We start from the raw sequence: 21,558 nt of genomic DNA, 5'->3' as shown, positions 1-21,558 counted from the left end.
AGAAAGAGATGCGGTGGCTACGAAGAGGCCTTGGTTGACAATGTAGAGGCTCTGATGGTTCAGCCAACAGAAAGGGAAGCGATGATTCCAGTGGCAGATGGAAGATTGCTCAATGTTTCGGCCGACAACGAAAAAAGAAGGACCAGGCCCTTATATAATCCTGGAGGCAAGCAGGAAAGAGCCCGGATCTAAGTCCCATGGTACCCAAATCCCCAACAAGTCAGCAACGCCATCAACAAAAAACGCACAGCGCACCTTACTCTGCCTGCCAGATAACTGAGTGAGATGCCGCGTGGAAGACAGACAAGTTGTGAGCGTCGTCGACTTGGGAAAATACAAAAACACGCGGGTAAAGAGAGGCTTGAGACCAGCTTCGAGACGGGGGTTGAAGAGGAAAGAGATAAGCGACCACAGGGCCCGTAGGAAAGGGCGAGTGCCAACTCAAGAATTCCCACCGCTCGCCTTCTGATTCTAGGATCGCAAGGCCTGCAAGTAATTGAATCCGGTATGTTTATGGTCGGCGTTTTGAGGCCGAAGTCAATAACTATACCCCAATCCACCCTTTCTGCCCTGTGGTGCCTGACTTCGCATGAAAACCTTCCAAGCCAGGCCGTTTCCCGCAAACGTTCGACCGAAGTGTACGGACAGACTCAGTCTTCCGCGACTTGAGCCCGAGCCTGACAATCTTCCAGCTGCACTGGCTCGCTCAACATCGCCAAGCGCGCCTTGGACCAATCCACCAGCATCCTCGACGTTTCCTTCGCTTCAGCCCAGATGTCCTGAAATTCGCCCGAAACCTGCGGCAGTATCCAGAAAGCCAGAGAGAATGCGAGAAACAGCACATTAATAAAAAGCCAAATCGGGTGGCCGTCAGGCTGATCCTCAGGCTGAGGGTACATGTTGCTGTGAAGGAAGACCTCGTACTCGCAAAGGAAGACAATGCTGTCCATGGAACTGAAAAGGATGAGAGCAAATGCCGCAATCCCCGACTTCTCGAAAAGAGCCGATGCCAGGTAGAGGTGCATCAAGAGACAAACCACCTCAGACCTTGCAAAAATGATCGGACTGTAAGATTTCAGGCCCAAATACTTGGCGAGGCTCCAAGAAAGGTATGGAAGCAGGCTGATGCAAAAGCTCTTGATGACAAGTAGATTGCCAGGGGAAGGAGCAAGACTGGTCATCATGCTCTTGAGCTTAGCCGCCGAGAATGACTCTGGGTGCTCCACCAGGTACAGCACGAACAGTAACACGGCCCCGCTCCAGAGAAAGAGCGGGTGCTCCAGCCACATCAAATCCCCCTCCCAATTCTTCTCCGCCCACATTGCATCCGCCCGAGCTGAAGAGATGATGAGACCAAGGCCAACGGTCAAGGAGAGTCCAAGACGAACAGCCGGGAGGAGATGGATCTTGATGATGCCAAACGCAAGGTAAGCCTTCGTGAGGAGTGAGGCGTGGAAGCTGGTTCGTTGAAGGGTAGTGTGAACTCTAGTACACATGTCTGAAAAGAAAGTCGAGATGTAGGGCCAGTAGAGAAAGGGTAGGAAGACCGTGGACACCCAGATCAATGACGCGTCGAATGGATTGATCTTGGGGAGGATTGCCAGGAAGCCGTCTCCACGGCCAGATGTGCCGGCGTGGTGGTCTAGAAAGAACATGGCCATAACCTGGGCAACGAGAGTCAAGCCGAGCTTGATGGAAGCGCGATTTTCACCCAAGATCGTGATGGTGATCAAGAGCAGGCCAAACCAAGGCGAAGCCATGCGGAGATCATCGGTGACCTGAACGAATTCAGGTGCCTGAGGTCCCATTTTTCGGACGAAGGAGATGATTGGGGCTTGATTTGAGTATGTTTTGCGCAGTACACGACGTTCAACGTTGGAATGGTGTTGGAAGCAGAAGTTCGGAGAAAATTCCAGATGAGCTGACGACCCAAAGTCAGCGAAGCCATCGACACAGAACACAGAAGCATCTTACCCTGCTTGCCAGGTGACTAGGCAAGGCGCGGCGCGCGCGACGTGAACCCGTTTCAGAGGACACGAGATGTGTCGAGCAGTTGAGCGATGACCAAAGTGGTTGGGAGAAGGGAAGAGGATGAGAGCGACGGCGACGCTACGGCGATGATGACGGGACAGGACGAGACGGTGACAGTGACAAGACGGTCGCGATGACGACAATCCGATGTCCCGGCTCAAGGTCAGAGCGTGAAGAAGAGAGCTGAAGAGGCGTGGCCGACGCCGAAGAGACGGGAGCGAGGAAGGGTTCGGATGTTGACGAGACGGTGACTGAGCTTCAGAGCGAAGCCTGAAGGAAAGAAGAGATTCGGATGGACCAACGACCGCATCAGCTTCAGCAATGAGCGGACTTAAGGATTGACGGTCAACCCGTGATGCAGAGTCGGTGGTGGTTGGTTGGGGTGGAGAGGAAAAGAGACGCCAGCGCGTGGAGGAAAGAGGTGGGTGCAGAAACAATGTGGGCCTCAGGCACCACACAACCGCAAAAATAACATGACCCCAAGAGAAAAACGTGTCGAAAAGGAGAAATGCTACTTGACTTGCAAGGGCCGTGTTTGCTGTCTGCCTAGGTCTGTCTGTTTCTTTCCTCGAGCCATCTACCTTGTCTGTCATATCTCGTGACCTCATCATCACCGTTTACCTATCCCTCCGACCGCCGCTGGTCACGCTGATTTTCCTGAACAGGAGTCGCACCTGAACGCAGTCAGTACACCGGAATCCCCTTGATAGACATGCTATGATGTTGAGAGACTTACCGAGCACCCATCCCAGCCCACTCGCCAACCCGCCCGTCACGGCATTCGCAACCATGTCCCTCTTCCTGACCCTCGCATCATCACCACCGATACTGCCTGACTCGCTGCCTGCGCCGGACAAAGTCCTTGTCAGGTCGTGGCTGTTCCTCGAGCTCCCCTCCGCATTTGCACCGGGTCCACGCAGCGGGAATGCCGTCCGTGAAAACGCAGACGCCGCGCCTCTGGCAACGTCGAACAAGCCCATGGGCGACTCCTCTGACACGCCCCTGCCGACCTCCCTACGCGGTTGGATCACGGCCGCTTGGCTAGGGAAAGCTCCCGGAGCGCGATTGTCCGCATGGTCGTTAAAGGCTTCCTCCTCCGCGGTTTCTCGGGCCAAGAGCGCCGTCATTTCTTCTTCGCAGCGACGCCAGGCGGTTAGAACCTCGGGGAGGGATGGTTGGGGAGCAAGCAAAAGCGCTTGGCTGAGCAGCTCCATGCGCTGCTCAAGGCGGCGGAGGGCTGGTGATCCGGCTACACTGACGTGAGACGAGGAGAGTGAGCTATTTGGGCTGCGGTGTCGCCCAGCGTGGAAAGCAACCCGCCAGGCAATGTCGTCTTCGGGCTTTCTCCGATAGACTGGCGATGTTGCCGCCCGCCTGCTGGTAGGTCGACTCCCAGTGCCTTGACGAGACACTTGATCGACGGATGGGTTTAGGCGGTTGACGACAAAAGAGTAGGCCGTTTCGAAATCGTCCTCGGCAAGTGCAGCTTCAACGGCCATGCCGATGACACGCCGAGAGGCAAGCAGCTTTTGTTCATTCATTTCCGTGACGGACTCGTCCAAAAGGGGTCCATGACGCTCCAGAGTCCTTGCAGAAACAAGGTTTTGACCGATGTTGATGAGATTGTCCAGTTGCGCATAGCTCCTCGGGTTTTGGTCAAGTACTTTGGCAATCAATGATACCGGATCTTCGCTAATCCTGATGTTGACTGGTTTGAAAGGAACGCCATGTTGCAGGGTCAGCGCATAGAAGGACAGATCGTGCGTGGCCGCGAGCAGAGATTCTGCAGCCATAAAAGCGGGAGAGTCGGGGAAGAAGGGCTTGAATGCGGTCAGGATGTCCAGAGCCTTTTTCATCCCACCCCGGGTGACGTTTCCGTTGCTGGCATTGTCGTAGTGCTGCATGGCCTTTCCCAAAACGCACTCTTCAATGTCTCCATCCTGCAAATGGTCTCGCAGACGCTCCGCCAGGTAAACCTCGATGATAAGAGAAAATTGCTCGGCAGATAGCAGCGCGCTCAGAATCTCCTTTTCAAAGGTGTATCGGCCAATCTTTCCAAGCACACCGGGTCCGTGCATGGCGTACTTCTCGGCTGCGTCCATGCCCCAATTCCAGAGCCAAATCAGCTTGTTGCGGACAGACCGCCAACGCTCTTCGTCATTGTTGGGCCCCTTAACAAGGCCTCGCAGGATTTTTGCAAGCAAAGTAAGTTGGTCATCCTCATCCGCATGGAACCGGAACTTGGCTACCTTGCTCAAAGGCATTGGTATACCCACATCGGCCAGCAAATACGCTGAGTAAACAAAGATCTGGAGCAGCGAGAACGTCTCGACTTTGGGATTGGTCAAAGGGTGGTCGTCATTCATCAGTGTGTCGGGTTGGATTATCGAAGGAGAAGATTCATGAAGGACGCTAGCGTGGCTGTCGATTCTTGGTAGCATCTCGACGCTTGTAGCCAAGTCGGGCGGTGGCTCGAATTTGAGAAGCTCTGCCAGTCGCACGAGAACGCCATGCGCATCTTCTACGGTTTCTCTGCTTTCGCTCTCTGCAGAATACACGGATGCGAAAGCAGCTTGCGCGTACCTCACCCTCAAGCGTTCTTGTAAGCTGTCGTCGAGATACTCATCATCCGGAGCGTCATAACCGCCAGTGTCAATCTCCTTAGGCCCGCACCACTGGTCAATTGTGCTGCTGACGACGTCAAAATGCTGCGGAGCCGCATGCACCAGCCAGTAGAAGACGTGTTCCCAGTCATTTAAGTCCTTTTGCGCTCGGTCTGTACCGTGTGTGCTTGAATCTGAGCCCAGGGCTCCCTTTATAGACTTGCGTCTTGCGCCATCAAGCTTTCTTCGTTTTCTCTGGTTTGATCCGAACATCCAGGGTCCTACTACGCTCTTCAAGTCGCGCGACACGTTTCCTACGTCAGTAGGATTCGCCTCGTAGGTAGCTTGGGCTTTCGTCAAAAGCACGTTGACTCCTTGTGATCCTTGGAGCTTGCTGAAATCTTCGAGCGACGCAGTAGCTCCACTGTGGGGATAGTACTCATAGTCGAGCCGAAGCAACGGCAGGACTGTAGATATGAACCACCTGCGGAGGTATTCAGACCGGTCCAGGAAGGGCTCGACAAGCGCTGGCAGCAAGTCCAACAGGCCGACTTGAGCGTCTATTCGGTATGCGCGGTGAATTACGAAGAGAGTCAACGGGTCGAGTTCTTGGTCATCGCTGCACGACTCGCGTGCTAGTGGCAGCAGTTCGAGCTTGCGCATGCGCTTGGTAGCTTGCGCGTTGGAAAGCTTGTCCACTGGCGCACTATCTATCGCAATCCTGCCGCGTTGTTCGAGGTATAACCGAGTAGCGACTTCGAGAACGTATCCAGTGTAGGTAGATGGTTCTGCGGTTTCGGGTAAAAAGGTAAGGAGGATTCGAAGGAGGAGTTCGGGGCTGAAGGCATCGCTGCGGTCGAGAGATAGGGTTCTGAGGGCGTCTATGTTTGATTCGGCAGCGAGATGGGTCGCTAAGAGTACGCAATGAGCTGCGGATAGCTCTGTCAAACTGGCCATGGTGTGTATGCGCCTAGAGAGAGGATGGATGAGCGATTCGCATTCGAGGAACGAAATCCAGTCTAATAACTGCGCATATGGATGAGAGATGGAGTGTGAGAAGAAGGAGGGAAAAGCATTAGGGTGAAGATGTCGAACCTTTGGTCGACGACCACGTTGTCTTGGAGCTGGCCGGTTGCCAAGGCGAGATCCCTCGCACGGATGCGGCTCAACCACAGGAAGGCGGTGGTCCGCTCGGAGGTTTCCGCTCGGCCTACAACGTCTCCAGCAACCACGGTGTGCATCTTTTTGATCTCCTTAACGGAAGAAGCTAGTCACTACTCGTAAAACTGTACGAGAGCTCGGGAATTTCATGTTGTCTTAGACATTATCAATTTAATACGATTGCGGAACTATCTCCGTGAACCAAGTTCTACTGTACTACAACTTCAACATGTCCTCGTCAACTTCCCAGCCATCCCAGGTGGGGGCATCGAATCCGTTCGGTCTTGAACTTCGCAAGAACCCATTCCATGTGCCTTCCACGTCTACAACAGGTCTAACAAATTTGACTGGTGCGTTGAACCCCCTGCTGAAGCTCTCATACAAGTGTTGTTCAGCAAAAAGCTCAGGGTGCGTCAAGCGCATCGTCTTCAGCGCCCGCTTGCCGACCTCGTCTACCGAGTCGTAGTGGCGCAGTCCAAAGAACTCGGGATCGTGGACGCGGCGGAGCTCCTCCAGCAGCGAATCGGCGTAGAGACCTTGTTGCAGGAGGAAGATGTCGTACTGGACCAAAGATGTTGTGCCGTGGTAGGAACCGCCAAACTTGGCACGTTTGAAAAGGCCAACCAATGCGGCAATCGTGCCCATGCAACCGGTGCCGTAGTCACTCATGGGGAAAGGAGGGACCACGGGTTCATTGAGTCCCATAAACTGACCTTGAGCCCATGCGACGCCGCTAACACAGTCCGCAATCTGTTGCCAACCAGGCCGGTGTGCCCACTCGCCAATGTGGCCAAAGCAGTCCTCTGCAACATACACAAAACCACGACCACGGCGTTGGCCTATTTCGACAAGCTGCTTGGGTCCGTATCCCAGGCGTTCCAAGGAGCCAGGTCGGTAACCGTCCAGAACCACATCTGCAGACTGCAGGAGCTCTTCAAAAGCCTTGCGATCTTTAGGGTCCTTGAGATTTAGATCGGCCGTGTGCTTGCCCAAGTTACCATCGACCTGAAAAAAGGGCACGTCGCTGAGGTTTGGCGAGGTCACCTTGATAACGTCTGCCCCGTACTCGGCCAGGCCTCTTCCCATGGCTGGCCCGGCGATGATTCGGCACAGTTCGAGGACCTTGATGCCCGCCAGTATTTGTGGCCTGGGAGCAGGAGTCGATTGTGCTGGGAATGGTGCGGGAGGGGTGGTCGACTCAGTCTGCTCAACGCGCCACGGTGGTTCTTGCAGCAACGTTTTGCCCTACGTGCCTGTCAGTCATAAAGTCCATAGTCGTGATTGTGCGAAATGTACATGGTTGGTTTCCTGGAATTGAGACCACTTCAAAGCCGTCACGCCAGCCTGCTTCTTGGCGGCGTTCATCGTCTCCAATTCCTCGGTTGTGAACTGCTTTACATGGCTTCCAATGAGCTTGAGGCACTCGTGGTAATCAGTCATGTCGGGTCTTTGCCCCTCCAGGCCAATCATGTTCAAAGTCGTTGTCGCTTCGAGAGATCCATGTATGTGAAAGTACTCTCCGGGAGTCTTGGTCTCGTACAGATTAGCGGACAAGCGACGATACAGATTGGATTGCGCAGCCAGAAGGTCAGTATCTACAAACGTCAGTTGTTGAAAGTCCCAACTCGGAAATTTTCGCACCTTTGAGCAACGATCTTACTTTCGGATGAGCCTTGCCCATACCGCCTACAGATGAAAGATATGCCGAGCACAAAAATGCCGATGCCCTGTCCAAATCGACAGTGACTTTTCTTTCAGCCTGCCCCAGTGTGAGATTTGCAATGGCCGCAGCCAATGCGCCCTCTACCGCCTTCAATGCAGATGTTGCTTCCGTCTCTTTGAAAGGGCAAGGAAAGTAGGGACTCCCAGTGTTGGCAGTCACAAAGTTGGCGTTTGCGACTATCGCTTTGGCTTCTTCCGGAATCTGGCTGTCGGCGCGACGCAGTAGATCTTGGAGCGTCTGGCGAGTTTCGGCCTGCATCGAGTATTCTCCATGGGAAGTTCCGTTCTTTTGTGAGGTGGCGATGGTGCCGTTAGGACCTAAGCCTGTCTCCATGTTTTGGACCATGTTGTCTCGATGACGCTTGCGGTCAGGTACAGAGGAAAGGATGTCGAGATGCAGAGGACGGCCGGGTGGGAGAGTGGCTATAGACTAGGACGGGATTCGGTAGTTCGGATGCGAGCCGGTCAGCAGCACGACAACGTAGGATAGCCATGGTTATTGCCGGTGCTTGTCGAAAGCGCGTGGCAGGGTTGGCGGATGAGGGCTCTTCGTGCTGGTGGAGGAGCTCTGCGATTGTGGCCCGTGCGAGTGCGGGAGCCGACGCGCCGAACGACGGGCGGACGGGACGAGCCAAGGCGATATCCACTGCTGCACGACAACTTGCACTGACAACAACCTCCATTCGTTTTGCGACAGCGCGTTTTTGGGCGTAGCGTGTCGACGTGGACCCGCAGACGCGGTGCCAACTGCATTCGACACAAATTGACTGGGCTTCTCAGCTTATCGTCTTCCTTGCCGCGTCCTCCAGCCCCGGCCCGAGACAACCGCCGTCTCCTCACTTTGCAGTCACCCGCCGCTGCTTGATCGGAAGGCGATCAACCGTCAGCCTGTCTCTCCCCGTACCTCGCTATGACCAGGCCAAAGGTACCCCCAGAGCAGCGCCAACGAACGGCGCAGGCCTGCGAGGTCTGCAAGAGACGGAAGCAAAAGGGAAGTCGACCATTCGCTTATCAGCCATTGTCATTCCATTTCCAGTCTTTTTCCCGTGCCTCTTTTCCTTTTTTGTAAAGAATTTCTACAATGGGAGATACATTTGCATGATCAAGACCCTGCTGGTGCTCGTTCGCTGTCCTGGAACTCCATGTCTTGGCCAGTTCCCAGAACGACTACAACCTCCGTCCTGCAGCTCCTTGTGATGTGCCTGTAGAACCCCGCAAGGATACCATGGACCAACAGCTGTTCTCTTCCCTTCGTCATAGGTCCGAAATTTACTGCCAGAGGTACTCGTAACTAACGTTACCTACAGTGTAACGGATTATTGCCCTGTAATACGTGCGAAAGAGTATGACTGAGCCACATTGGAGGACGCTTTTTGCTCATTCGTCTTCTCCAGCGTAAATTCACTTGCACGTACAGCGATCGAGACGAAGACTCTCCAACCGGTGTCCCAGCAGCCAAGCGAGTGCAAACAGAACCAGGCCCAGCAAAATCAAGACGTACCAACGGATCTGGAAGTCTTGGGGCTGTGCAAGATGTCCAAACCTCGCCCAATCTTGGGACGGTGTTATCTGAGCCGTCACCAGACCAAATTCGAAGGGATTCAATAGCCCAAGCCAACCAGATACAGACGCCCTATCCTACTGTGAGCTCCTTGGACCCTCGTCTCGAGCCTGATGCAGTAGCATCAGAGGCCGCTGCGAAGTCACTGCACAGTTTCTCTGCAAGGATAGACGATTTCCCTAGGATGCGGGGCGCTTCAAGTACGGACAGCCATGAAGAAGAAGCCGTGATTTATTCTCAAGCAAGAATGCTGCAGGATCCAACAGGACGGCTTCTATACATTGGCGACTCTGCGACACTATCTTTCCTCCAACTACTTCGAATGATGGTAGAAAACGTCGTCGGACCGTCGGCCTTTACGGTTGACCCCCGTCGACATAAAATCACTGAGACGCCCTTCTCACTGCCACCGAACTCCAGGCATACGCATTTGCTCCCAGACAAGAGGACTGCCTACATCCTAGTCGACTCCTTTTTCATCAACACACATGGAGTTTTGCAGATTTTTGACCAACAGACCTTTACGTCATCCCTTGAACGCTGCTACTCAGATCCACTGACCACAGAGCCGTCATGGCTGTGTCTTTTGAACATGGTGTTTGCCATTGGTCTGATGCTGGCCACACCCCGGAGAGGGACGACAGAGTTTGCCATTATCGAAAAACTGCACAAAGAGCACGCTGATTTGGGCGAGGTCTTTTACCTGAATGCCAAAGGCTTGAACGACCCACTCTATGGCTTTGAGGACGCAGACTTTTGGTCCGTCCAGGCCCTGGCTCTAATGTCGTTTTACATGCTGGTCAAGTCCAAGCGGAACACTGCATTTGCCCTGCTGGGTAAGTGATGCCCCTGAATCCGTGTCCCGCTACTGACGAAAACAAGGCATGGCTGTAAGATCAGCCTATGCACTGGGCCTCCACCGCGAAGAGACTATGGTCATTTTCAACTCGGAGGAGCAGACCGCGCGACGAAACCTGTGGCGATCACTCTTTGTCATGGACCGCTTCCTCTCTCTCGGCCTGGGCAGACCAACCGCCATCTCCGAAGACGACTGCAGCGGCGACACGCTCAAGCCCTCGCAGCCAGACGACCCGGACGCCTTTGGCTTCGACTCTGCCCTCGGCACATCCATCAGCCAAGGAAAAACAAACGGCACCGCCCTCGAGGCAGCCGTTCGGAGCTGCTCAGTCATCGGCCGCATCCTGAAAGAAGTGTATCAAAAACGCAGAATCAGCACGCGGCTCGCGCAGGAAATCGCCGACGTATGCAAGCAATGGCCGCGAGCCCTCCCAAACCACCTGCACTGGAGACAAGCTGCCACCGCGACGCCAACACAAGGAATCGCCATTTTACACGTCAACTTGTTTTACTGCCACTCCATCATCGTCCTGACGCGCCCCTTTTTCCTCTACATCATGAACTCAGAGGTCCAGCGCAACAACGGCACCATGGCAGTACAACCCCTCCCCTCGCGCCAGCGCTACACGCGCATGGAGAAGTTCAGCGAGGCCTGCGTCATCGCCTCGACGCACACCATCATCCTGGTGCAAAACGCGTTCGAAGCGGGCTATCTGCCACGGCGTAATCCGGCAGTCGTCTACTTCCTGCTCCCAGCCGCTCTCATCCTGCTCGCAAATGAGTTCGCCTTCCTCTACACCAACGGCGCTACCGACCAGTGCGTCGCCAACACCATCAACATCCTGTCCTACTGTGCCGAGGCTGACGCGCAGACGGCACGCCACCTGGAGATCATCAAGACGTTTCGCGACGTCATTGTGAGGCAGCGCGACAGGCGTGCGCAGCAGCTTGCGGGTGCGACGACTGCCCCGTCGACGTCGTTTGGCCAGGGCAGGTCGTTTAGCACCGCGTCGACGTCTTTGCAAGCAGGCACGCCGGCTGTGGGAGGAGTGATTGCGGAGCCGCCGTATCACGCCGCTACAACTACGTCGTCGACGGACAAGCAAACGCCGAACCCCAACCCCACAACTGCGACCGCCGCAACAGCATCATCAACAGACACGACAACCGCTCCAGCACCACCCGACTCCACTCAACCCCTGCCCTCGACATTCTCCCATACCCACGCCCCCACAACCACTACGACCGCCTCCGGCGAACCCAACGCCACCTCCAATCCCACCTCCACAGCCACAGCCACACCATCAGCCCTCCCCCTCGCCTCCGCCCTTCCCCCGACCTCCTCGACCTCTCGGCCTTCGACACCGTAGGCCTAGGGCTCGGCGGCGGCGCCTCGCTCCTCTCCCCTGAAGACTCGGGTAGCCAGGGCGACGAGCACTTCGACTTTGATGCGCTGTGGGCGTGGAATGGGAATGGTGGGGGAGTAGGGGGACGGGGACGGGGACGCCAGGGGGAGGAATAGGGGGGGTGGGAGCAGCAGGGGCAGGCGCAGAGGATATGGTTAATTTTGTTAGTGAGAGCGCGGTGCCGCTTTTTGGCGTGTATGACGAGTAGAGTGGTGAGGAGGGAAGGGTGGATGGGTGGGTGGTGATGTTGTACAAATCAACGACTGGGAGCTTTTTTGTCCTGTGGTGGTAGTAAGGCGAACAAATAGATATGCTGATGCCGTCCACCACGCCGTCACATCAACCAAGTCACATACGTTACAACCGCATGATAGCCGTGGGTGGTGGAATGGATTAACCCCCAGACTTCCGAATCGACTTTGGATATCAGTTCGATCCGGAGGGTAAAACGCCGTCGCTGATGCTGCTGCTCCGTCTCTGTCTCTGAACCCCTTCATCTTCTCTAGCTCTCCAATTTCTCCCTTGACCAGCAACAAGCCAGCCCGAATCGTTGTGCCCGACTGAGTACCTGTACCCAGCAGACTGACAGAATGACGGGCTGCTCGCTTGCTTGCTCCTTCTTTCTGCTTTTCTGTTCTCCAAGGGTATATAGTGTTTGTGTGTGTTGTGTGTGCGTGCGTGGAATGTGGAAGGAAGGGCAAGGAAATGAAAAAGGGAAGGACAAGACATGTGTGCATTCCACGCTCCCTGTCCTTCGACGACGCCAGACTCCGTGCTTCGCTCGCTGCGTTCGCTTGAATTCGTTCAAAAAGGGGAACCTCCTCCCCTCGCCTCCGCCTCTCCGTCAACTTTGCAGTCAATCGACAAAGCAACCAACCACCCAATCAACAGAAACTCCGACTGCGCCATCCATCCATCAGCGCGCTCGCTGGACCTACTTCTGCTCACTGCAGAGCGTCAAGACCTTCATAGCGTCGGCCTGACCCCACAGCGTTTGGGCCAACGCGCGCACCTGACTGCCCTTCTTCAACTTGGCAAGGCCCAGATTGACCTTCCAGCTCTCCTCCATGCTCATGACGAAGACGTAGCGGCGGCCCTCGCCATCGCGGATGCTCGCGCGCAGCATGTACAGGCCCATGTCGCGCAGCTCGGCCGTCTCGACGAGCTTGAGCGTCCACGCCTTGACGTCCCAGTCGCGCTCGGCGATGTTGCGCTTGTCGTCGTCAATGAAGAGGCCTTCGGTCGTCATTTTGAGGATGAGGCCGTCGGAGACGTTGTTTGTGTTGGCGAGCAGCTGCGCGCTGGGTTTGGGGAACAGGTTCGTGAACATGTAGACGCCCTTGATGATGATCTTGGTCGAGTCGGTCGTCGAGTACGGTCTGCCGTATGAGGAGCGCGGCGGCGAGGTGCGTGCGGTGGTTGCGGACGGCGCGTATGAGGACGAGGTGACGGATTCCGAGTATGTCGAAGTCGCGGTGCGTGCGGTAGGGCGGCCGCGCGTGGGCGGGTCGTCGTAGGGGCGGAAGCCCGAAAAGTCGGTCTCGGTCTTCGCAAAGGCGCGTTGATACGGTCGTTTGGGCGTGGTTGGACTGGCGGGAGCGCTGTTCATGGTCGAGCCTGCTTTGTTACCCATACCTTCTTGTTGTCCCTTTTTTGCCTCGCGTTCCTTGCGCTCGCGGTCCGCCCGTTCCTTTGCTGCCTTGATGCGGTCTGTCCTCTGTTTATCAGCCTTTTCCTTTGCCGCTTTTGCGTCTGCTTCTGCTTTGGACTTTGCGGCAGCCGCGTCGGCCTCTGCCTTTGCCTTTGCCTCTGCGGCGGCGGCGTCGGCGGCGGCTTTGGCTGCGGCTGCCTCTGCCTCTGCTTTTGCTTTAAATTCAGATTCAACACGCGCGCGCATCTCACGTTCGAGGTTGTCGCGGTCCTCCTTGTCCCGCTTTTGCTTTTCCATCTTGTCCCTTTCCAGCCGTTCCTTGGCCAGCCGTTCTCTGGCCTCTCGTTCGCGAGCCTCGCGCTCCCGTTTGCGCATTTGCTCCCATTTCTGCTTTTCGGCCTCGGCTGCGGCGCGGTCTGCTTGTTCCTTCTTTTTAGCATCTTCTTCTCTCTTTTTGGCGGCTGCGGCTGCGGCTGCGGCTGCTTCTTCTTGGGCAGCCTTTTCAGCCTTCTTCTTGCGGGCTTCCTCACTTTCGCGCGTCTCTTCTTTTGCTTGTTCCCAGCTGGCAGACGCTTTGCGCTGTTGTTGGCCGGCGCCGGCGCTTCCCCATGACGATCTTGGCGTGGACCCTGTGCTGGACCCTCCCGGCGAGGATCCAAAGCCGCCAGGGAACCCGTTTGCGCGCGACTTTCCCCAAGATCCGGCAGAGCCGTTTGCTCCCGCACCGCCTGCGCCTGGCTTTCCTGCGTCTCCTTCTGCCGAAGTCTTGCCCATTATCCAGCAGCCTCCACCTACCAATGCGATAATGACCAACAGGCTTGCGCCGCCGCCAGACATGACCGAGTTGAACCAGGCCTTGACGCTGGGCTCGACAATGTTCCAGATAATTACGGCGCCAAGGGTGCTGAGGACGCCGGCAATGAAGGAGTTGCGCTCGCAGGCAAGAGACGGCAGGTAGACGAAGCCAGAGCCGGCACTGTGGGGAGGGACGATGAAGATGTCATAGTTGCCGGGCGGCAGACCAGAGGAAGGGCCGTTGGATTTGGGGTTGCTGCCGTGAGGAGGTGGGGGCGGCGGCGGCGGGTTGCCGTCCATGGTGGTGAGTAATAGAGAATTGTCGAAAAGAGACGGGGGCAGCAAGCCAGACTGAAGGATTGAATACCTCTAGTCTGGTCGCGCCGGATCCGGATCGGGCAAGGTGGGGGCGAAGGAGGTCAGGATTGTTGACGTGGAGGGCGGAGTTGCATGTAGGCGGCGTGGGTGGGTTGTTTACCGTCCGTGTGGTGGCTGGGATTGAGTTTCGGGTATGGTTGACTGGACGGTGAAGCCCAGCGGGCGGCGGAGACGGTCACAGACTGCCAGCGGAGCAGCTTGGCGGAGGACGGTGGAAAGAGAGGTGTGAGAATTGGTGATGTACCAGTTTGTTGGTGGTCTGGCAGGCGTTGTGCAGGGATGCAGCGAGAGAGATGGGGGTATTTATCTGCTCGTGCGGCGTCGACGGGCGCAGGCTGCTGGCGGCGCAGACTCCGGCTTGAAGGCGAGAGTGCATCTTGTCAAGGCCCAATTCGTCACTCTGTCTGGCCGTTGACGACGTGCATCGAACCGTTAGCCGCTGGAGTGGGGCCAAAGTGCACATCAGCCGTTGAGCTCCACTGACGACTCGCCCACTCTGCTCACCCCAAACAAAACATGGCACCAGGCTAACAATCGACGGGCGCCTCTTTGTCGCGCTCTCACGTGGAGGCCCTATTGTCTCTCTATTATCCGCCAATGATTTAGTTGACCCTAATCCTGGCTCCTTGTCTGCGGCTTCGGCCTCGGCCGCGTTCCCCAGATCCACACCACCTCCGGAATGATGTGCTCCTCTCACCGCCCTAGCCCACCACACTAGGCCCCAGGCCATGCCAGACGAAGAACATGAACTCCGCTCTCTCTCTCCCGACTCATCCGACTCCGACAGTCATGCCAGCTTCGTCCCTGCGGTGACCATGCCCTCCGACCTGCGAACCGACCCCGACCAGCACGCCCTGAACAGCCGCACCGTCCGCAAGATCGACTTCTTCGTCCTGCCCTGGTGCGCCCTTCTGTTCCTCTTCAACGCCCTCGACAAATCCAACATCGGCAATGCTGAGACGGCCCATTTTACCGAGGATATTGGCATTGCAAAGGAGGACTTGAACGTCGCCGTTGGCCTCTTCTACTTCTTCTTCGTCTCCCTACAACCAATCGGCGCCGGCCTTGGAAGGAAATATGGCATGAAGAGATGGGTTCCCGGGTGCATGTGCTTGTGGGGGATCTGCACTGCCCTACATGTCTGGGTGCGCTCGGCCTGGCAGCTATACATTTTGCGCATTGCGATAGCAACGCTTGAGGGTAGGCGCCCTCTTTGCTTCGCGTCTTGAGGAATTGGCTTTTGACTGTGAAGCTCAGCTGGTTTCTATCCGACCACCGTCACCTACCTCTCCCTATTTTATACCCGCTTCGAGTTTGGAAAGCGCATAGCCGTCTTCTACGGACAGGCTGCCGTGGCCGGAGCTTTGGGTGGCTTGATCTCATGGGCTGTCTTCAAGGCCTTCCCTGGCGATGATGTTGAGGCTGCCTCTTCGTCCTCATGGCATTCGTGGCAAGTCCTCTTTATCTTAGAAGGCTGCGCGACCGTCATCACAGCCATCATAAGCTTTTTTTGGCTGCCCAACCGGCCAAAAAATGCTTGGTTCTTGAGTCCAGAAGAGAGGGACTGGGCCGAGGAACGTATCCGCCAGGACAGAGACGGAGAGGTGCTGCAAGCCCGGGGAAAGGGGTCGCCACCACCAGCAGATGCTGAAGATCTCGAGTCCTCTGCTGAGGCTCAAGAAGCCCAGGGTCTCCTGTCTCAACGGACCGGCCCGGTCTTCGACGCCCCAGCACCCGCGAATCAAGTCTCGGACCAAGGGCTCACTGCACACGACGTGCTCTCGACTGTCCTCGATTGGAAGATTTACTACCTGCTCGCGTGCAACATCTTGTCAGCGGTACCTGCGACTGCTTTCCCAATCTTTCTCCCTATCATCCTCTCCCCACTCTCCACGACGCCCGCCCTCGCAAACCTCCTCACAGCGCCTCCCTACATCTGCGGCGCCATAACGCTTTTCGCCTTCACCGCCTGGAGCGACCGCCACCGTGACCGCACCAAACCCATCCTCATCTCTTTGACCATCGTACTCGCTGGATTTGCCGGCACGATCCTCCTTCCCTCCGCTCCAACTCCCGACGCGACAACAACAGACTCCGACGATCCGCCCCCGGACGACCCCCACGCCCTCCTGCGCTACCTCGCCCTCAACGTGCTCCTCGCCGGAACCTTCATTGCCTCCCCCCTCACCGTCACCTGGGTCACCAACAACTTCCCCTCGCCCGGCAAGCGCGCCCTCGCCCTCGGCATCAACGGCTGGGGCAACGTCGCCGGCGTCATCGCATCCGCGCTCTTCGCGCCCACGCCCCTCAACCGCGCAACAGGGTACCGCGCCGCGTTCGCCTGGTCGGCCGCCCTAGTCGCCGTCGCCTTTGCCGGCTTCGCAGCGTTCAGGGCCCTGCTGAAGCGGGAGAATGAAACGAGAGCGAGAGTTGCGGCCGCCTGGAGTGAAGATGAAATTGAGGCGGAGAGAGCTGCCGGAAGGGGGCCGCTACGACTGAGGGGGAGTGTGGCGGCCCGCCGCGTCGATGCGGCGCTGGATGCTGTTGAGGCGGCGCCGGTGCCAGGTGCGAATAGGGTGGCTGGTTGGGTGAGGGAGTGGCGCGTGGCGCCGCGGGTGGGCGACGAGAGGGTCACGTTTGCGTATGGGTTGTAGAGAGGCCTTTATGGTCTCATCAGTGGCTCTGCTGGCTCCCCTGATTTCGGAAATCGGACGCCATTTGAATGGGCACTTGAGGCGGCGGATTGCGCGCCTGTGTATGAATAATTTTCGTTTAGATGATGTTTGGGTACGGACGACATGGTCATGGGTGCATATAATAGATACTCTCGTCTTAAGATGTCCTGTCCCGTTTCGTCTCAATCATCCACATGGTGCCGCATGTGTTGTTCAGTACAGTCCTCCCATTCTGCCCCCACGCGTTTATTTCAACCTTCTTTGTGCGAGTCTCGGAGATTGTCTAAGGATTAGAGGGAGGCAGGTATTGCGAGAACAGATGACGAAGTACACACCAGGCCGTGGCAGGCACTTTGGCAGATAATTATGGGATGTGGCGGCTGGATATATGGAGGCATCAAGCGCAGCCCAAGAGCTCAGGATGTAGCGAGTGGGCCGGCACACTTGGGGTGTAAGTGAAATGGAAGACAGATAGGCAAAAGGTCAGTTAGGCCTAGCAAGACAAAACAATCACCATCAGTAGGTAGACAGCGGACCGGTAATGTGGCAGCAGCCTCCCAAAATCGCAAAAGAAACGCCATATACATACCTTGGAACAACCCGGCCACCAGGAGTTCTGATAGAAATCATAGTCCCTTGAGGCGGCCTGGAATCGAACCGTGGCTTAGACGATACACCCTATAGCTCACACACCTGCGGGTTTTACTTCCTAAGGTGTTGGTGGCAACGACGTTGAGACTAAGTCCTGCTCCGTTGCGCTAACCAGCTTGTTGGAGGATAATTGGCAGTCGCCAAATATGTACTGATCGAGGCGCTGCTGGCTTTGGGTTGCAGAAGTGGTGGTGGTCGTGTCGCGCCGTCCGCGCGCTGAGTACTCCGCTGTAGGCATACCTACCTACCCTTTTGCCTATCTGCTGCGCCCACCTCACTAACACCCCATGTGTGCCTGCCCACTCACTACTACATCCTGAGCTCTTGGGCTGCGCTCGGCTGCGCTCTAGAGGCCAAAAGCTTATCCATTGCGTCAGTGTCCCTGTATATCCAGCCTCTGCATCCCGTCATCATCTCCCAAAATGCCTGCCACAGCACGGGATGCAGTAGGTTACCGGCACCTGTCGTTGCATGTCGCGCCCATCGTTGCTAGGCGGCGATAGAAGAGCCCTGGCAGTGGTTTGCTCCGCTTTTTGCTAGATACACGTCTCATGAACTGTCAGCATGGGCGTGTGGAGACTGACTGCGCTTCTCTGGTGCTGGAGCGAACAGGACTTATGGGCTTTTAACTTCCTGACCTTTTCTCTTGCCTGTGCCGATTGCGAGATGGGGCGAGCTCGAGCTGTCTTGTCCGTCGGCTTGATAGCAACGGCTGCTAGGCGGTCGAGCGGTCCCGCTCGCGGCCCTCTGGGTTGTCCGCCAGGGCGTCACCCATGCGGCCTCAGCGTTTTGCACTGTCACTCATGGAAGGCTTTTGAAAGCTGCTTTGCTGCGCGGACGAGGGCATAGAAAACCACGAAGAAGAAGGCGACGGTGACGGTGACGACAGTAGAGTACATCATACATTACAGAGCGACTACGTATGTGTGTTTGATGCAGGATGCAAAAACGACTGAAGTCTACCTATGCTACGAATCAAACGGCCGTGAGCGACAAAGGGGAGGGAGGGAAGGGGTATCTAGTGATGTGTGTACGTGGGTATGTATGCTCAGAGACGCGCCGCCAGAACCGCGCCAGCGCCTTGCGTCCAGCGCCTGGACCTAATGCGTTTACGACGAAAGCTTCAAAAACCGACGAACCAGCAGCGCAATGCATAACGCAGAAGGATTGAAAACGACACGACGCAACGCAACGACCGCAAATGCATGCATGCAAGCAAAGACAGGACTCGACAAAGTGTGTACGCCAGCTTTCAGTGCAAGACTTGTTGCGGGCGAGTGGAGAGACAAAAACAAGCAAAGGGTCTGACGCAGAGTATGTGGGGCTGAGGAATCCCGGAGTATACGAGAAGTGTACGGATCTATTCAGCTATGGGATGGGTATGTAAGGTAGGCAGGTGGGTGAGGCAGAATTGGTGTCTGACTCGGTATGAGCAAGCTCGAAAGGCTGAGAGGAAGATGATGGACAAAAGAGGAGAGGGCTCTAGAGGAGGACGTAGAGAGCACACATCTGGAGAGACAAAAGTCAGCGTGAGTCAGAGAATATTGTGAGGATGTATGGCGGCTGAGTAGATATGGGTTCGTGGCACATGGAATGACCAAAAGTTATGGCAACGCCAAGGAGACTGTTGCCCCGGACTTCGAGCAGGAAGCCGCAGGAGGGACGGGAACACCATAGTAGATAATTTTGGTTGAGGCAGGGGTGGAAAGATTCAAGGAAAAGGAATGCAAATGTGCCACGAGACGCGGGGTGGGGATGGTGGTACGTACCAAGCTCAGCCCTAAGATCATGGAGCACCAGAAAAAGATGTTGTTCAACAACTTGCGACGGCGCATCCAGGGCAACTGTTGCACTGCCACAATCGGAATCTGTAGCATCATGCAAAAGGCACCGTAGCCACGCAGCTTCTTGGTAATGCAGCCCATGACAAGTTCGTGTGCCAGGGCACTAACGAAGAACGTCACGGCCACGGCCAGGGGCTTGGAATACGTCTTGCTGGTCGCCATATAGACGTGTCGTCTAAGGAAGTGGTGGACGGGTACATTCCAGTTGCGACTAAAGGCTGAAAAGTCTCTCGAGTTCCACCAGTCGTGGTAGAATTGCCGGTCGGCAAAGCGGGTCAACTCGGCAAATGCACCTAGGACGTATTCGAAGATGACGAGGAAAACGAGGAGGAAGATGATCATGAAAGGGAAAAGGAGACGCGAGATGGTCTCGGCGAGGATGAGGGCGCCTTCGGCGAAGTCTTGCGAAGTCTGCAGTTGCTCGTCGGCAATGTCGAGGACCGGCATGACGTATTGCTCGGTGATGAAGGTGAGCAGGAAGATGTTTCCAAACACGGCGAGGATCTTGTAAAAGACTTCGTGCTTGCGGATGCGCGGTGTCCGCGGGTACTCGAGTTCGTAGCAGAGGGTCGGGCAAAGGAGGTAGTCAAGGTAGTTCCACCAGGTAAGGTTTTTCGGGTAGCTGACGTTGCCGAGAGGAGAGACGAGTTCGTGAGCGAGATCTTCGCGGAGCTGGTTCAGATCTTCGGAGGTCTTGGACAGAATCCTCTCCTTCTCTTCCGGGGGAGTCAAATCTGACAAATGTTTGTCTGGACTAGGGTACTTGATGGCAGCGTGTAGAGACGCGTTTTCTGGGTTGTCCAATTCGGTAAGACGGCGGCGGGTCTCGCTCAAATGACCATTGTAGAAGGCGTATGAATGCATCTTCATGAGGAGGACCAAAAAATGCAGCGTAAAAAAGACCTGGGCGGTCCAAGTCCAACCGCGCGCAAATGGCCTGAGCCAGTCAGCCAAAAGCTTCTCAACGTGGCAAAAGTACCATACCAGATGGTCCAAAAGAGCAACCAGACAGATTGGTATACACTTTGGACAAGCATTCCCTTCTTGCTCCAGCGGAGGTCGCCCTGACTGTTCGCGTAGAGCTTGTGCAGCGGAAGGCTCACGGCTGTGGACGCCACCATGGCCAAATCGCTCAAGCCCATTTCCCAAATGTTGGCAGTGAACAGATCCCATTGCCGGATCGTCCATGGATATCCCGTCTCCTTCAACATGCGCAGCATGTTTGTTATGACCATGATGCCCAAACCGATCCAGAATAGTACAAAGAAACCGCGAAAGTCATGGTAATCGCTCTGCGGGTCGAAATGCGAAACGCGCGAGGTGTATTCAATTGTGGGAAACAAACGACGCTTCTGCTCGGCGCGGACGCTTTTGCGAGCAGAATAGGTAGCTTGTACCGACGGAGGCGCATCTTCTGGGACAGGCGTGGAGCGGCCACTATGGTTGACAGTCAGCTCTAGGCTGCAACTAGGACGAAACAGACGAGCTTCACGAAATACCTTGGAGGTTCTGATATGCTCAACTCTTCATTCGCGGCGCGCAGCACCTGCGGGTTTCCAGGTTTTCGAGCGCGCGGCTCTACGACCTCGAGGTTGGAGGCGTGGCCGTTGAGCCGCGGTTGGGATGATGTTGTATAGGACATCACGGTGCTTTGTGCCAGGTCCTAAGCGGGTTGTGGGAGAAATCGAGGGAGAGGGTGAATATTTGAACCTCCATGCGAGCTGACACGGAGCTCAACGGGAAAGGAGGGCGTATTATTAGAGGGTTGTAGACGGAGGGCCACGGATCACTCAGAGTCGGTATACAAGGAGGGACTCTGGGCCATCGTCATCAAAGCGTTAGGGGCCGCCGCCCTGCCGCGCGCGGAGGCGGAACTGGCTGGGGGCCGAATCTGCCCGTCTTGACCGCCCTGGTGGTGATGGCGGCTCTCGGGGTCCCGTCGAGCTGTCAATATTAGTATGACATGTCACCATCAGTCCCTGGCTCGACTAATTGTCGCCGCCCCTTCTATCGCCGACACGAAAATTCGGAATCGTCTGCTGACAATTGTCTCGCCTCAACTTTTGCCATGGTCAATTCTGCCAGCCACCACCGCCAGGTTAAAGTTATCTTATCGCATCCAACTGATGGAGCTAGACTGCTCCCGGACTAGAGCGCCAAGGCCGCTACATCTCCCGCTGGCCGCTCGAGGAGACACGGAGCTGGCGGCCTGCATCCACCAC

General features: G+C 56.1%; 7 protein-coding genes across 7 annotated transcripts; 2 read left to right on the top strand and 5 right to left on the bottom strand.

Annotated features, from left to right (window-relative positions):
* Positions 1-465: 465 nt before the first annotated feature.
* Positions 466-2,256, bottom strand: BKA78DRAFT_4672 (uncharacterized protein). Its single transcript, XM_066893236.1, has 2 exons — positions 1,975-2,256; positions 466-1,921 (listed from the first exon to the last, which is right to left on the bottom strand). Exon 2 carries the CDS (start codon positions 1,806-1,808, stop codon positions 651-653), a length of 1,158 nt encoding a protein of 385 aa, XP_066748871.1. The 5' UTR covers positions 1,809-1,921; positions 1,975-2,256; the 3' UTR covers positions 466-650.
* A 396-nt stretch (positions 2,257-2,652) lies between these two features.
* BKA78DRAFT_290925 (Sec39 domain-containing protein) lies at positions 2,653-5,591 on the bottom strand (the record flags this gene model as incomplete). The annotated part of the gene is made up of 2 exons (XM_066885817.1): positions 2,653-2,705; positions 2,768-5,591. 2 exons carry the CDS (start codon positions 5,589-5,591, stop codon positions 2,653-2,655), a joined length of 2,877 nt encoding a protein of 958 aa, XP_066748870.1.
* A 420-nt stretch (positions 5,592-6,011) lies between these two features.
* On the bottom strand, positions 6,012-7,776 carry BKA78DRAFT_245267 (alpha-methylacyl-CoA racemase; the record flags this gene model as incomplete). The annotated part of the gene is made up of 3 exons (XM_066884110.1): positions 6,012-7,040; positions 7,092-7,390; positions 7,437-7,776. 3 exons carry the CDS (start codon positions 7,774-7,776, stop codon positions 6,012-6,014), a joined length of 1,668 nt encoding a protein of 555 aa, XP_066748869.1.
* A 1,549-nt stretch (positions 7,777-9,325) lies between these two features.
* On the top strand, positions 9,326-11,306 carry BKA78DRAFT_244720 (fungal-specific transcription factor domain-containing protein; the record flags this gene model as incomplete). The annotated part of the gene is made up of 2 exons (XM_066884056.1): positions 9,326-9,914; positions 9,961-11,306. The coding sequence occupies 2 exons, from the start codon at positions 9,326-9,328 to the stop codon at positions 11,304-11,306; spliced, it is 1,935 nt and encodes a 644-aa protein (XP_066748868.1).
* An 871-nt stretch (positions 11,307-12,177) lies between these two features.
* On the bottom strand, positions 12,178-14,214 carry BKA78DRAFT_4645 (uncharacterized protein). Its single transcript, XM_066893230.1, has 2 exons — positions 13,524-14,214; positions 12,178-13,409 (listed from the first exon to the last, which is right to left on the bottom strand). Exons 1-2 carry the CDS (start codon positions 14,086-14,088, stop codon positions 12,277-12,279), a joined length of 1,698 nt encoding a protein of 565 aa, XP_066748867.1. The 5' UTR covers positions 14,089-14,214; the 3' UTR covers positions 12,178-12,276.
* A 767-nt stretch (positions 14,215-14,981) lies between these two features.
* Positions 14,982-16,820, top strand: BKA78DRAFT_244013 (major facilitator superfamily domain-containing protein; the record flags this gene model as incomplete). Its single annotated transcript, XM_066883995.1, has 2 exons — positions 14,982-15,366; positions 15,424-16,820. 2 exons carry the CDS (start codon positions 14,982-14,984, stop codon positions 16,818-16,820), a joined length of 1,782 nt encoding a protein of 593 aa, XP_066748866.1.
* Positions 16,821-19,096: 2,276 nt separating this feature from the next.
* On the bottom strand, positions 19,097-20,978 carry BKA78DRAFT_290920 (MBOAT, membrane-bound O-acyltransferase family-domain-containing protein; the record flags this gene model as incomplete). Its single annotated transcript, XM_066885816.1, has 3 exons — positions 19,097-20,273; positions 20,321-20,773; positions 20,836-20,978. 3 exons carry the CDS (start codon positions 20,976-20,978, stop codon positions 19,097-19,099), a joined length of 1,773 nt encoding a protein of 590 aa, XP_066748865.1.
* Between the last annotated feature and the right edge of the window lie 580 nt (positions 20,979-21,558).

This window comes from Phyllosticta capitalensis, assembly GCF_038381095.1.
Source record: "Phyllosticta capitalensis strain CBS 128856 chromosome Unknown BKA78scaffold_1, whole genome shotgun sequence".
Lineage (NCBI taxonomy): Eukaryota > Fungi > Ascomycota > Dothideomycetes > Botryosphaeriales > Phyllostictaceae > Phyllosticta > Phyllosticta capitalensis.
Note: the sequence above shows the minus strand (reverse complement) of the source record. Positions and strands in the feature narration are given on the sequence as shown.

Coding starts and splice junctions, on each gene's coding strand:
- BKA78DRAFT_4672 (XM_066893236.1), bottom strand. CDS start 1,808: ATGGGACCTCAGGCACCTGAATTCGTTCAGGTCACCGATGATCTCCGC.
- BKA78DRAFT_4645 (XM_066893230.1), bottom strand. CDS start 14,088: ATGGACGGCAACCCGCCGCCGCCGCCCCCACCTCCTCACGGCAGCAAC. Junction 13,410..13,523: donor AAAAGAAGAGACGCGCGAAA/GTGAGGAAGCCC, acceptor AGGAACAAGCAG/ACCGCGCCGCAGCCGAGGCC.